At 42.7% G+C, this 15,427-nt stretch overlaps 1 protein-coding gene across 1 annotated transcript in view; it reads left to right on the plus strand.

The window, feature by feature from the left end:
- The first annotated feature begins 715 nt into the window (after positions 1–715).
- cux2b (cut-like homeobox 2b) overlaps positions 716–15,427 on the plus strand; it is a 74,226-nt gene continuing 59,514 nt past the window's right edge. Inside the window, exon 1 of the mRNA XM_071522043.1 lies at positions 716–778. Within this exon, the coding sequence (XP_071378144.1) occupies positions 716–778 (63 nt within the window). The remainder of the gene's footprint in view (positions 779–15,427) is intronic.

A 15,427-nucleotide genomic window follows, 5' to 3' on the forward strand; every position in this document is an offset into this window, starting at 1 on the left:
TTTCATTCAGATTTGACATAAATCATTTTATCATTTATCATAACATAATATTTTACAACACAGTAGGTTACAGAAGGATGAGCAAACATTTGACGTATCTATTTTATGTCATATTCTATTAGGAATTTGTCCATAAAGTTAGAGATTAGTCTTAAAAGAAACCCACTGAAGAAGATTTGCAGAAGAATGAGCAAACGGCAGATGGATTAAGTGACACTCAAAAAGGAATAGTTACAAACAGTGTAGATAATGCATTTTAATTCCCTACCCTTATTTTCCCATGTGCTTCTGCAATAAACAGGCTAAAAAAGTAGGCTTGGCTAAATTCCCTGAACTCCACTAATCTACACATCATCTCCTTCCCTTTTCCAGACGGTATTGATCATCCCCCGCCTTTACGTCAGTATTGATAACTTTGCCAAAGCAAAATCAAGTGCAATTGTCCAGTTAATGTTGAGGACGGACGCGTGGATACAGTTGCTTTTTACTTTTGAAAGACCGGGGGTAGTTCGCCAAAATATCTTTTATTTTTCCCCCCCTACTACCAAACATGTTGGCAGACTTGCCAAACATATCGGTGGATTCTCGTGTTAAGTCTATTCATTACTTTTTTTTGAAAGTAGGACCAGTAATCGTAAACGTTGTTTAACGAGGGGGAATCCAGCCCACATATTTATTGCAGCCGCTGAAAAAAATCTCCTCAATATCCCCCAAGATGGCCGCCGATGTAGGATCGATGTTTCAATATTGGAAGAAATTTGATCTACGGCGGCTTCAGGTTAGTGTTATTCTCACCTTTCTCGGCGTATTTTTCCAGCGGTATGTCATGTTACTTTACTCCGATGTGTGTTATCTCGTTTTGGGTGAATGTACAACGAAAGCTGGCGGTGTTTGCATTGATAGTTATTAGAAATTGATCCCTCTTCTGCCTTTGTTCAGTTCAATCATTGATCAGCGGTGGAGCGACCGTTGAGCAGCACAGGCTCTGTTAGCCACACCGCTCTGGGATCAGCACCGCGGACAGCACTGATGTTTACATACATTAGCTTTTCTGCTTTTTACTATTATTGTAAGCGACAAAACACCGCTGTACATGCACGGAAACTTTTAATGCGCCCCTGAATCTTGGTTCTTGGACGTAGGCTACAACTTTTTTTCACCCAGCTTAATGTTTTATGCCGTTTGTGTCGACGACCGTTGCGCTGCTGCTGCATCTTTCAGTATATTCCGATAGTGTAATTCTTGTGATTATGCATTTTTTTTAATACGTTCTTGAGCCATTTGCATGTGCGAAAGTTTGAATTATGATTCAGAAAGTTTTTTTTGGTTGACATGAGTTGTTCTGTTCGCACATTTAATGCGAATGTTATTTTCTCTGTGGGTAGGCTGTGCAATAAGAAACGTCAGCTGTTACTGATAGTGCAACATTTTAGTTTTTGAAAAGACGAGCTATCTTTTTTGCAGCCCATGGCTTTCAACGTTGAAGCGCTGTAGTGTTATTTCGCTTGTACAAAAAATGTTTCTAGCCTATGATACTTGCATTTTATAGCCTAGAGATGTGGCAGGTGAGCAGTTTGTTTTACCACAGCCTAGCCTGTACCTATATAGCTCCATTAAATAACATGCCGTGCCCGTAGCCTATAGCTTAACCCACTGAGTTGAAAGTTGGATTTATAAACCACAATGCTGACAGGCTATGCGCTTGTATTCCTGAAACCAAACGTTGAAATAAGGTTGGAAAACCTAAACGCTGTTTTCAGTGTCCACTCCCCCCCTCCTCTCCTCTCTCCTGAAGCCGCATAGGGCTGCTCGGCCGGGGGGGCTGTGTAATTGTATTCCCCGCTAATGTTTGTAAATCAGCCTCGGCCGGCGCAAGGGCACCGTCTCTGCCGTATGACTGATGTTCTGTAACATGAGAAATGACAGGAGCATGGCAGTCCGGGTCCCTCGGAAAAGCCTACCGAGGAGAAGAAATCAGATCTGGTGGTTCTCGGTTGTCTTGTGTTGGCCGAGTGTTATTCCAGCTCCCAGCCGCTGGACCACTCATCTAGTCTGGGATCCAGAGGGGCGAGGGAGCTATTGTTGTTGTGGCTTCATTTAGCATCTTGCCTCAGAAAATTGCAGGCAATCAAGCTCTTATCCTGATTCATCCAGAATCCATAGGACGGTGTAACATTTATGATAGATGTATAGATTCAAGATTTTTTATTAAATGAGACTGAATGGCCTGAGAGCTGAATCTGAACTGCCCCTTAAGGATGCCCAAGCCATTACCCAGTGTCATGAGCAGTGATGTAGTGGTAAATAATATGAAGCTGGGCAAGCTCCAGTCAGTGATCATCATAAGGCGAGCAACCACCAGGATAAAGGAAAATCTATGATTCAGAAAAGTGTCAATTCATGCTTGTTCTCCCTTAAATGACCCTATCCTCATGTAACTTTCATCAGTTTGATACTACTTACTATGATGTATAGTATGAATTTACCTCAGAAAGATTTATGTCAGCCCAAAAAGGTGGGCTAACTATTCCACAAATGAAAAGGTGGGTAAACTGAGTTTAGGTCAAGGGGTTTACCCCCACTACATCCCTGCTGTTGAGTTATTAGATGGGAAGCTCATTCCAAAGTCTGTAGCCTAGGCTGTGATCGTGCACAGTGAAGAAAAAACTTTTGTCAATCACCTGTATAACTGTGCAAACAAGGCTATTCAGGAATTCAGTGTTTGATGAAAAACGTGATAAATAGCCTGCTCACACAATTATACAGGTATTAATCACAATAGTCACAGCAGGTATCAGTTTGGTGGTTTTAAAAGTAAATCATATCAAAAACACAGATGCTAACAACAGCGAGAAATCGACCTACGCTTGTGTTGCACATTCACTCTTAAAAAAATGTGTCATTTTCCACACATTCATCTGTCTAGTCTGGGAAAACACACAATTATGTTACTTTTCAACACAACATAACATAATATCATATGCGTTGTCATTATGTGTTGCTTAATGATCAGTTGAAAAGTGACACAAATATGCGGTGTTCCAAACTAGACACGTGTCTGTGTTGAAAACGGTGGCGGTGTTGGAAAAGAGTGTTCATTTTATGATATGATACTTCTTTCACTCTAAAACCTCCAACATCTCAGCAGACTAGCATGGATTTGATCACATCGTCTTATTGACAGTCAAGCAACTGATAAATATTCTTGCAAGCCGCTGGCTGCAAACGTGCCTGTAGGTTAAATGTGACATCCCCTTATACATGTGTTAGAAATCAATTAATTCACTTATTTCTCATTCAGTCATTCAGCGAGTGTCAGGCAGTGTAGCATCATTACATTTGTTTCACCATCTAGCCTGTAGAACAGTATCGGAGGACATCTGCAAACTATTTATTTTAGCAATTCACACAGGAACATTTATTTTCTCATTACAAGTTATTGTAACAATAAACTGAGTGTGCAATTTCTTAAAAATGTTTGTGCAGTAGATTTGTGCCTGAGAGTTGTACAGGATGAATAATTCACCTGCAGGCTGATGAAAAGAGGGCAGGGAAAGTGCGAGGCGTTGAGGTGGAGTGACCTTGGTTCCTGCTGGCTGCAGGTCACCCGGCCGTTGCCGCGGTAATCATTCACACCAGCCAGATGGCATTTCCGTGGGCGAGCATGAAAAGGACGGGTCAGGGTCTGTCCTGCCAGGTCCTGCCAGGCCCAAAAACAACTCTGGGCCAATACGGTACCAGGAGAGCATTCGGCCCGTAGAAAGACTTCTGCAGAGCCAGGTGATGAGAAGGTGTGGTCGAACCAGGTGGAAATGCTCTTTTTTACAGTAGTACTATTGTCTAATTTTGCCAGTTGAAACTACTTTCTTTTTATCGTTCATAAATCCACCGGTTTACCACATATATTATCATCTTTAATTGACCGTCAAACATTTTAGAATGAGGACTTGTGAGAATACCATCAAAGCACGGCTTAAAACTTTCCCTTAGATTTCCTTTCATGGGTAAGTTTAGAAAACTCGGGCTCCATGCCTTCACCGACTGGGTACCATAATCCCTCTGTTGTTTTTAGTGATGTCGCAATGCTGTGCTCATACGGCGTAATAATGCTCAGCTTATTTGTTACCATTTCTTAGCCTTGTTTCCACACTCTCTTCCATGAATCGAAGAGGCAGCGGGGTTTTAGATCAGGAACAAAAGCTTGTGATTGTACTACATTTAGCATGACTCAGTTGCTCTGGTGTCAGCTCTAATCCACACACAGAGACAACAGTATTGCCAAACAGTGAAATTGCTTTGCAGCCAGTGAGCCTGGCTGCCTCCGCTGCCAGCCTGCTCTGTGTGCTGTTTGCCAGCAGCTCCCGCCCCCCCATACCAACCCTGCAATCTCAAATTGGCTGTGAAAATCGGTCTCTGTCTCCCTTTCATTCATGCTTTCATATATTTGTTTGCTGATATTGTTAATGTCACATGCATCAGTATAATCTCATTGTAGCGGAGAATAAGTAAGTCCAGAGCTCTACAGATCTTGTATTATTTATCACAATGACTGTATTATTTCACTCACATGCAGTGATGGATACAAAAAGCTTTACGGTTGACCTCCAGTTGCTTTCTCTGTGGATGCTATATGCTCATTATTAAATTTTTCAAGACTTATCTTATGTTGTCAGATCTTTTCAAATGTTCAGCCCTTTAAGTGCAGCATTTACATGTAAAAAGCTGCCTCATCACCATCATCACATGAGTCGCACATGCCTGCCACATAAACATTTCTTAACGTGCTTTCATATTATTATCACGGCTTCTGTGAATCGATGGGTGGGGCATGTCTGTCACGGTCCCATTTCCTTTGAGTTGCCCCTCTTTCCCTTTGACAGTGACAACAAAGAAAATAAGAAAGAGGGAAGCTTTTACAGGACTATCTGGGGTAAATTGAGATGTGAAATCCAGGAGCCATAACCCCGGTACATAAAACGCAGGGAACATTAGAGAGAGAGAGGAGTGAAGCAGACTTCAGCATTAAGCTGTTTAACCTCTCTGTGTAGCATTAGTGGTAGAGACTTCAAAGCAGATGCTTCAGCGTTGGAAGCAGAATGACAAATGGGTTTAGAGACAGCTACGGTGAGCATTCTCACAGAAAGACTAGGCCTGTCATTAATGTCAGCTTAATCACTTTGACCTTCCTTCAAGTAGATTTCCATACCTATCCACAGTCATTTTGCCTCCTGTTTGCAGAATATGTACTGCTGTTTGATAAGCCTGTGTGTGATGATGTTACTGTCTATATCAGGGATTACACACTTTAACCGTCCTGAAAGCTGTCTTATTAAACTGCTACTTGAACAGTTACAGATGAAATTATTGACATGATGTGTACATATGATTTAGTAGTATTGATCATTGATGGGTTTTAGCTAATGCGTGCTAATAATTCTGTCATTATCAGCCGTCGTGCTTTGCTCTTCCGGCCTGCAATTCTCACAGTCAGGAATTTTCATATTTTGGAAGGCTTGCTGTTTTAGCATCTTCTCTCGTCTAGTGTTGTGCCAAAAACCAGTACCCCTAATGTTTCAGCAGGAACGCCCCCTTGGTAGTTGACAGTGCTTCATAGCGGAGAGATGCCAGATTTTTCATAGCGGTGTGTTCTCCTATTCTGCTGCCCCTAGGCTGGAGCAATTGCTTTGCAGGAGTAAATAACCAGCTTTAACAAAACTTCAGGGACACATTAGTCTGCTGGAGGAAGGCTCCATGGCGGTAGGGCAGCCTCCTCTTCCCTCACAGCGAGGCAGGCGGAAGCATCGGGAGGGGAGAGGTAATGGCTCATCGGTATGGGTATAAAGCTGTGTCCTCTCTCCCTGCTGACAGCCAGTCCCCAGCCCAGCAAGTCCATATTGAGCCGCGCATCTCCACCGCGGCCCTGCTTTATTTGTTTTGACTGTCTGACGCCACTGCAGACGTATTGAGCACCAGTCTTTTCTTGTTCATTTTACTGGGCTTACAAAGAATCCCTCTGCCCTCCCTCTCTCTCTCCCCCTCTCTCTCTCTCTCTCTCTTCCATCCTCCCTCTCTCTCTCTCTCTCTGTCTTTCCATCCCTCTACCCGGCCTGCCTCAGCTGTATTTGGCAGGGCTTCACTTGCTGTAATTCATCCCTCTATTGTCCATTTCGTCCTTCATGGCTTAAAAAAAAAAGCAAGAGCTGTTTTTTTTAATGTTTTTTTTTTTTGGTGTGTGTATATGTGTGTGAGTGCCGGGCTTTTGTATGACGTGTGTCCCGACGCCGGTTGTCGTGTAGCGGGGGGTTAGCGCGGTGTGAAGGGTGCTCCTGGGCCCGGCACGCTCATGAGATCAATGCTTCACTGCCCTTCTCCAGGTTGTCTACGGGGATCCCGGCCGCTCTTATTATGTGCCACTGCACAGCGTGTGTTTCCTAGACTGGAGGAATAGGAGGCTTGTGCATGCCACCCATTTGTAAGGCCCATTTGTCCTCATTTAAGTGGAAGAGAGGAGACCTGAGAACGACGGGCTCTCGGTGGTCTTTTGAGCATTAATACAGCATTTGTTATTACTAAGCAGATGTGCTCTTATTTATCAAAATAATACAAAAGGTGTGTTAGAGCAAAAGCAGACGGATCAGGCTTGTTGTGTTAGCCAGTCTTGTCTTTGTGCAGCTGCTACCCCCACACAGTTAATTACTCTCTTATTCATCCCCAACAATGGGAGGGGATAGAATAAATCTGAGCCGCGCTCTCCCGCTTCTTCACCAGGAAGGTGCAGACTGGGACCCTAAAGCGAGCGAGTGGCTTCAAGAGGTACAGTTTATCATTTTTAATGGAGAGGAACAGGAAGTGGAGACATGAAGCTGGGCTCTGTGATTTATACGCCGCCTCAGTCGGGGGAGAAAAGAGCAAGTCTATCTCTCTGTCCACACCTCTGGTTGCAGTCGCTCCCGCTCATATCGTACCCCTTTGGCGATTTCAGCTCCTCTCCAACACTACTAAAATACACTTGCACCGTCTCCGCGCCTCTCTCTCCCGGAAAATAACACTCACAACACGAGCATTTGCCTATCTTTGTATACCTAACCATAAGATTGTTGGGGGGGGGGGGGTAGCCCTATTTGCTATGCATTCATTGACTATCCATTATTAATGTCTGCATTTATGTGTGTTAACTAATGGGTTGTGCAGGAGGTATCATCCCAGACATCACTCCTCCCCAAAACGCCTGTCTCCCTCCACACCTCTTGCCTTTCAGTTTGTCTGGTTTTGTTGTTCCTTGGAAAGCCTCAGTGATGTCATGCCTCCATTGTCACCTGTTCATTTACTTTCGTAGTGGAGGGCATTGGGGTATTGATTAGGGTTTGCAACTGTGTTAGCAGCTCTGCCGGTGTGTAATATAGGCCTTGAGGCTATTCTGTCTTTCCGTTAGTCTCACGGTGCTTCCCGGACCTTGTAATCTTAATTAAATATGCAACTTTTGATCGCAACAGGGTCACTATTTTTGCATTATAATGTGGTCACAGACTCCCCATCCTCAGCTGAAAGAAAAGGATTGTTCAGGCATTTTGAATCTTAATGCAAAAAAGGCAGAGAAGAACAAAGAACTGAATTGAGTCTCTCCTTTTTCAATTTCCCTTGTTAGCCTCCTACTGCATTCCCCCTATAGTTTTTTTTTCCTTTTTTTTTTCCAGATGAATTTTATGATATTTTCTCCCCTCCCCTCTCTCCATCTCTCCCTCTTTCTCTCTCTCACTCCTCGGCGGTTTTCCCCAGACAGGTTCCACAGTGTTTTAGAGGGGATGGATTTAATTGCTCTGTGGGGATTGGTTGGCTGTGCCGGGCTCGGCTGTTTAATTAGTGTACCCTGCCGGGATTGGTTTAATGCTTCATGATCTTGAAATTGTCTGATTGTTCAGCCCTCTGGGGACTCTCCCTGCCTACGTAGGCCAGCAGGTTTAGCTAAACATTGCTCCAGGCTTCTGCTGTATGCGGCTGGAGGAAGAATAAGCCTAAGGAACCGAAATAGGGGGGTGTCAACCTGCGGCCCAACGCCTTTATTACTGTGTGACACACTAGGGGACCCACATGTGAAATGGCCAGTCCTCTGCGCTCTCCTGAGCCCTTCACCCCAGCTGATCTCCACAGACCTCACTGGAATGTTTGCTACTCACAGTATTTCATTCTAGCTGGATACTATATGGAAATTATGAAATTGACTATTAATGCAGTCCCAATATTTAGACTGTGATACAGTGTTTCCTTATGATAAGCAAGCATATGATTTTTAGCTGCAGCCAAGCAAAATAATTTTCTATGCTGGGTCCGCACATTTTCCACACTTTTACATGGCTGTCGGAATGAATGTCCCGTATTTTTCAAGAAGCTCCTCTCGCTGCATGTTTTTGCCGACTTGTTGTGAATGCAGATGGAGAATTGTCCGCTCGCCCTGCTGTGATGAGCCCATCAGGAAGGCCAATGTGGATCTCTGAATTATGTGCATGGTCACCTTGAGTGAGGGAGCTGTGGAAATTACATTTGTGTAAATGGGAGAGGGGTGTGTCTGTGTCCCTTCTGTAGCCTCCCATGGGATGCCCTTGGTTTGGTTCAATCATGGCAGCGATGTTGACCTCAACGGTAAATGTGCTTGGCATCAGATCCTGGATAAGGGAAGAGCGTGTGTTGTGGCGGGCAGTTGAGTACAGATAGCACCTACTGAAGGCTAAACTCATTCCGCTTCATCAGACTTATCGAGCACACTCTCTCAAAGAACTCAACCTTGAAGTGCATAAATCTCCAGTGGATGATAATAAGAATACCTTCCTCAGCCTCTCTGTCTGGACTTTATAATGCACTTGTCCTCACGCTGAATGATGACCGAGTGTTTTGGTGTAGCCATGATTATTTTTTGTCTGAGAGCTTTCTGTATGAGGAATCCTCCAGGTAGGTGCCACATTGACTCGATATCATGTATTCTGTTGTTGACTGGATCATCTGCGCTCTGCCCAGGGGGGTCATTTTCTCTTATGCCTGTGTTTACTATTGTGTTTACACCCTTAGAAACACCGAGCGGATGCACATGATCACCAAGGTGACAGAACACATGGCAACCGAGGCTGCTCCCAAAAGAGCGCCCCACCCCGAGCCTCGTCCCTCTTCCTCTCTGGGGGAGATGCCCTGATTACTGAGTGACTTTGTGCCAGAGTTGAGGGCCCTCTCAAGCTGCTGGGATTGTTTGTGCGATAATGATAAGGGGTTGTGAGTAATCAGACGTGGGTTGTGTAGACGATCTTGTAATCTTTCTGTTGAGAATGTTTTTTCAGATGTGCCTCCACATTTTATCCATTAGTGATAAATAGTGCCTTCACCTCTATTGCATTTAGCCTTAAATAGTTGGTTGGTCTACCTGAATATAATGGGAGGTCTAGTCATATCATTGAGTTTGCTGATATTCATTGCATTCTGTTGTTATTGTTTTCTTTAAACCTCAGGTCAAATGCGGATCATGGCCAAAGTCAACAATGCCGGGGTTTTATAAATACGCCCAGAGACTTCATATTGTGGAGCTGGTTCTCCTTCAGAGATAAAAAAAAAATATTAGTGCATGCGAGCACCATCCCCCAGCGCCTTTTGGGCAGGGTGTGAGTCCGGCGTCCGTCTAGACGCGCGGCATCATTAACCTGCTGTGACCTCGGCCCCTGATGAATTCGCTCTCACATCCCCTGCAGCCCAGCGTTAGCAGCGCTCCTCCCGTCCACTGGGACCTGGGGCTCCTCTGGACTGGCCATTAGAGCCACTAGCCTCCACTGGCAGGCATTAATAGGCCAAGTGGCCAGAGCTTCTCCCAGACTGCTGAATAATTCAGGCCGTCTGGGCCGTGTCTAGTCCCGGGGCACAGGGGGATGTGAACTGGGGAGCAGGGTGCAGGGGGCCGTGCGGAGGTGCAGGGGTTAATAACAGGTCTGCCTCTCTGTGTCAGCAGCTGCTCGCCCCCTCCACCCCCCAAACGCACCCGGCCCCACCCCACGTATGAGAGAATCCTGTTCAGTTGATTAGATTTTTCGAAATGGATCAATTTTTAATCAGCGGAGCATCTGACTACGGTCAATACCATTGTCGCTGGGAAGACAGTTGCTGGACAGCCGTCTTTATTTACAGGAATGTTTGTTTTTTACTGTATGCAGATGGAGAGGCAGGAAACGGCCAGCTCAGATCACTGCACCACTGCAGTCTCTGGCCCATCCAGGCAGGGGTCTGGCCTCTTCATGCATGTCTGCAACAACAACACCACCACCAAGGCCACAGCAAATCCATCGCACTCTGATCATGCCCTTTGGAAGATCAGTCTTGAATATTTATATACATCAGAGCAGAAAGGTGGATTAGTCTAATGTCTTTTCGTGTGCGTTTGTGTCTGTCCAGAGAGCCTTCTCTTACCCATTTGCATGCACATAAGTAGTGAGTAGGAGTGAGGAGCCAACAAACTAGCTGTAATACTGCCATCAAATTTTCATTGGGCTATGGGGAGACCCTAACATGTTAAATAATGAGGAGCCCATAAACTTAATGTTCAGAACCTCTCCACAACTGCTGACAGTGTCTAGTTATGACTCGATACGTAGGCAGAATTATGAGGAGATAATCCTTCTTCAGAGTGTTCCTTATTTTTACACATCTGGTTCTTAAACACCCACCCCCCAAATATTCTTTGTGCATCACTTCAAGGATACTTCAGTTTCTAAAGAGCACAAATGAACGGACACTTTTCTGTACAACTTGTTTACATACAGTGTACAGGGTACAGTACATCTGTCTTAAGTTTACAGGTGATGTTTTTTCTGAAATATAAACTGTTCCATCAGTATGGGATAATATCTAATGGTAAACATTGGTAGACAGTTGGTGTAATGTAGTACATCAGATAGGTGGGTAATATTATGATACCCTTTCTCCAAGCAGCAAAAATGTGATATTTTTAAACATGAAGGCCATATTAATTATGCAAATTGGTAGAAGTAACAGTATTGCTTTTGCTCCAATATACAAAAGCAACATGATTTTGGCATACAGTATAAGAGTGCTGAAAGTCATGAGGTGGGACTGTCCCAAGCAGTTCTCAAAAACAGTCCATCCAAAAAAGCAAAACCTGTAATTGCCCTTTTAAAATTCTTATTATTTCGCAAGCGTCTGTTTTTGAAATATACATATAATAGGATTACTAATGCAATGTCCTTATAACAACAGGAAAATGTATCAGAAAACAAGGTCAAATGGTGTGACAATAATTGGTTTAAAATCCATTATTTCCTGTCCTGATGTGGGTGGATCAATTTAACAAAGTCATAAAGATGAATCAATGCATATGACACTGCAAAAATAGGTTACTTATACTGATAGATATACCACTTATCCTGTGCTACTTTAAAAATACACGTCATGTGGCTCGTCTAAAAGGATTTTAAAAGGAATATTCTTATGAAAAAAGGAACAGTAAGCTTAAGCACACTGCATGTATTTATTGGACAGTACAAGCTAGCTTTCCATTATCTCAAAAACAGCACACTAAATGCAAAACACACAGAAAGAGCACATTTTGGATATGTTTGGGTATTCTGATATTCTCTCCCATAGATAGATATATACATATGTACTGTACATACTTTATTTATCCCAGAAGGAAATACAATTGTCACAGCAGCAACAGACTTGGGGCACTATAAACATCATAACAAAATGCTAAACAATATAAATTATGTCCTCTCTCTATATACATTACATAAATCAAGAAAGAAAGAAAGACAGCACAAATCTTAATCCACATATTGCACATACTGTAGTGACATATCGGCATAATCGCATCATGACATAATGACATTAGCATGCCATAATGACATATTGGCAGTATGGCATAATGACATATTGGCATCACGATATAATGAGATATTGGCATTACCACATGATGCCATATTGGCATCATGCCATAATGACATTGACAAAATGAGATAATGACACATTGACTTAATGACATATTGGCATAATGATATGATGTATTTGCATATTGACATAGACATATTGTCATTATGACATATTGATGTATTGACATCATGACATATTGACATCATGACTTATTGACGTATTGACATCATGACATATTGACGTTTGACATTATGACATATTGACGTATTGACATCATGACATATTGAGGTATTGACATCATGACTTATTGACGTATTGACATGACATATTGACGTTTGACTTGACGTATTGACATCATGACTTATTGATGTATTGACATCATGACATATTGACGTTTGACATAACAAATTGACGTATTGACATCATGACTTATTGACGTATTGACATCATGACATATTGGCGTTTGACATCATGACATATTGACGTATTGACATCATGACTTATTGACGTATTGACATGACATCATGACATATTGACGTATTGACATGACATCATGACATATTGACATATTGACATTATGATATATAAACATATTGACATCATGACATATTGACATCATGATATATAAACATATTGACTTCATGACATTGACATAATGACATATTGACATCATGACATAATAGCATATTGACATATAGACATAATGATATAATGGCATAATAACATAATGGCAGGACATATTGTCTTGGATAATGACATAATGACATATTACCCATATAGCACATGAACAGAATGGAAATAATAATGATGTCAGCCAGCACCTCAAATATATAAATGCTTTCCTTCAGTTGTAGTCTAAAGAGGCAGGGAAGGGGTCTTTAAAGGTGCAATAAGTAAGATATTTACTGTCCTATAGCACAAAATGACCATAATATATCTGCAGGGTTTGATAGGGTTGTGGGTCAATACCAATGACTAGGAGATTACTTGGCCAGGTGCTGAGATTTCTGACTTTCACAACTCACTTTGTGGCCTGTACTCTGCTTTGCAACAAAGAAAACCCTTGAGCAGTCTTGAATAGACTGGTAGGTTTTTCTTCACCTCAACAGAAAAGAAAGGATTCAGCACAACTGGCCTGCTAGTTTGTATATCGTATAAAAAGCACACCGTTCTGAAAAATCCATTCGATAAAATCCATTAAATCTCATTTTGTTTGAATGACACTGATACTAAGCCATGTTTTCTGTGAAGAACCCTGGGACATCAGCAAAATAATAGAAAATAGAGGTTAAATTGACTGATGTTGAATTATATTAACACAAAACTAATCCAAGGGTCCCTGAAGTATTTCAACTACTGTGACAGTTCTATTTTGTGAATTTAAATTATTTTCACATTTTTGATACTTCACACCGACTGACTGACAATGGAGGAACATGTTGAAAAAACTACCCCCACCCCAAAAATAGAAATAAAAATGGTGTAACTAGCAAGAAGGGTTTTTGTATAGTTCAGACAAAGTGATATGAAAACTTTGCCCTCAAAATCTAATCTTCCTTGTCAACCTTATGCAAAGAGAAGCAATACTTTCACTAAGGAGTACTTATTTTTTGCTCACTAATGAAAATGTTTTGAATCTTTGTGCTGCCGTGCCGGTGGCGTTGTTTTCCTTCTTTGCTCTCTGATTATAGAACTGTACAAACTGGGCGAGCTTTTGAATTCTTAGCTGATTGCATGCCTGTAGCCATGCACTTTCTGTGCTTTCCTCTCCAGACCTCTTTCTCTTCATAGCCTCCTTTTTTCACTAACTGGTTCAGAGAGATGCAATGTACTTTATATGCAGTTATGCTGAATAGGTGCTGATGTATGTTGAAAATAGTTTTGCAGGTACCTTGTCAAAATGTGCAGCGGATAAGCAGTAGCACAATTCTGTTTAATATGCTATCAATCAAGCCAGTGCATTCCCATTTGTACATATTATGAGTCTACTGTTCCCCAGACTATCATGACGCTGCTGGTGTTTAGTTCCTCTCATGTCCTCCAACAGTGTGTCCCTATTGTCTGTTTGTCTGCTTAATATGCAAAGGCGGTCATTCAGGGAGTCATTTTGGACCAGTGTAAACGAATCGGCAACAATGATTAGCTGGCGCTGCAGAGGAAGTGTCCATCATTGTGTTAGTGCATTTGGAGACCATCGCTCCTCCCTTAGGTCATCTCACTGCTGTTCTCTCAGACCCACGGAAGACACACTCTGAAAAATACCCAAACAGCACCAGAGTAAATACACTGTAAGTGGAGTTACTTAATGGGGGATTTTGCATGGTTAATTGCGAGTATGGATTGAAGGTCCATTAAAAGACATCAGTGTCTTGGAGTCCTGCATACAGTTTGGATATACTTGAGATTGATCCATTGACTTCCTGGCTTTTTATCTTCGAGAAGTAATTAGAAACAAAGAGCGCATTGCCATTTTGGAGATCACGAGGAATAAACCATTGTAATATCCAGACAGTCCTATTTCTGAATCTAAACCTTGCATGGCTTTCTGTTTGTTCAGCGTATGCGAGCATGCTTCTGGGTGGCACCGTAAACGTCCTGAGGGAAATATCAGGCTTATTTATTGGAGCCTTTTTAGCCCCAGCTCAATAGCAGCAGTCTGATGGCCGGGGTACAGAGGGACTATCTGGCAGAGGAGGAGGTGGAGGAGGAGCTGGGCCGGCGTCAGCCCCACTGACAAGCTCTTATTTACCGTCCAGATCTATGACTCATTTTATGTACCTAATCGTAAAGCACTGAGATTTATCGGAGGTAACGGGACAGTGGGGAATACCCCAGGAGACTGGCAAATTCAGCCCCTCCCCTGCTTCCCTGGCCGGGCTTCAGGTACGCCGTACCTGGCCCAGAGCACCACCGCCTTCTGGGAAGACGGGGAGTGTTGGAGCCCAGATGAGGGAGTTCATATTTCTGCCAGATATGGACAGCTGATAGCTCATCTAATAAAGAAGAGGGTCATAAAAATTGGATGGGATAATGGATGGCTCTGTTAGGATTAAGAACAGCTTATTGGTCAGGTGCAGTGACCTCTGGCAGAGCTAACAATGCGCTGGCCGACAGGGCGCTCTCTGCGTGCAGCACAGCAGTGGATGACCACACCAATGAGCAATGTTACAGTGAGGAGGCAGCAAGTTAAAAAGCTCTTAGAATTTTTGACACCTATTCTCCCATGTTTGGGTTCACTGGTTTTGTGCTCCTAAATGCTATTTTGAATTTATTTAGTTTATAAATAATGGATTAAGTTGGGAAGAAAAATTAAATACTAAAGGTGTATGCAAGGTTGACACCCTCACTTACCATCATTACCTTTTTTTCCATGTCTGCCACTCCAGTAATGGCAAAGGGGGAAGCAAAACAAGAAGGTATTGTAATACTGCCTTTGTTCTGACAAGAGCACTCTCAGAGCCTGTTTTATATTCCTGCCGAAAATTAAAATTAAACTTTCATTGTTGTGCAT

The sequence above is a fragment of the Centroberyx affinis genome, unplaced genomic scaffold, assembly GCF_046629955.1.
Source record: "Centroberyx affinis isolate AG114_WGS23_722 - 3 ecotype Tasmania unplaced genomic scaffold, CSIRO-AGI_Caff_v1 ptg000950l_1, whole genome shotgun sequence".
NCBI classification, from domain to species: Eukaryota; Metazoa; Chordata; class Actinopteri; order Beryciformes; family Berycidae; genus Centroberyx; species Centroberyx affinis.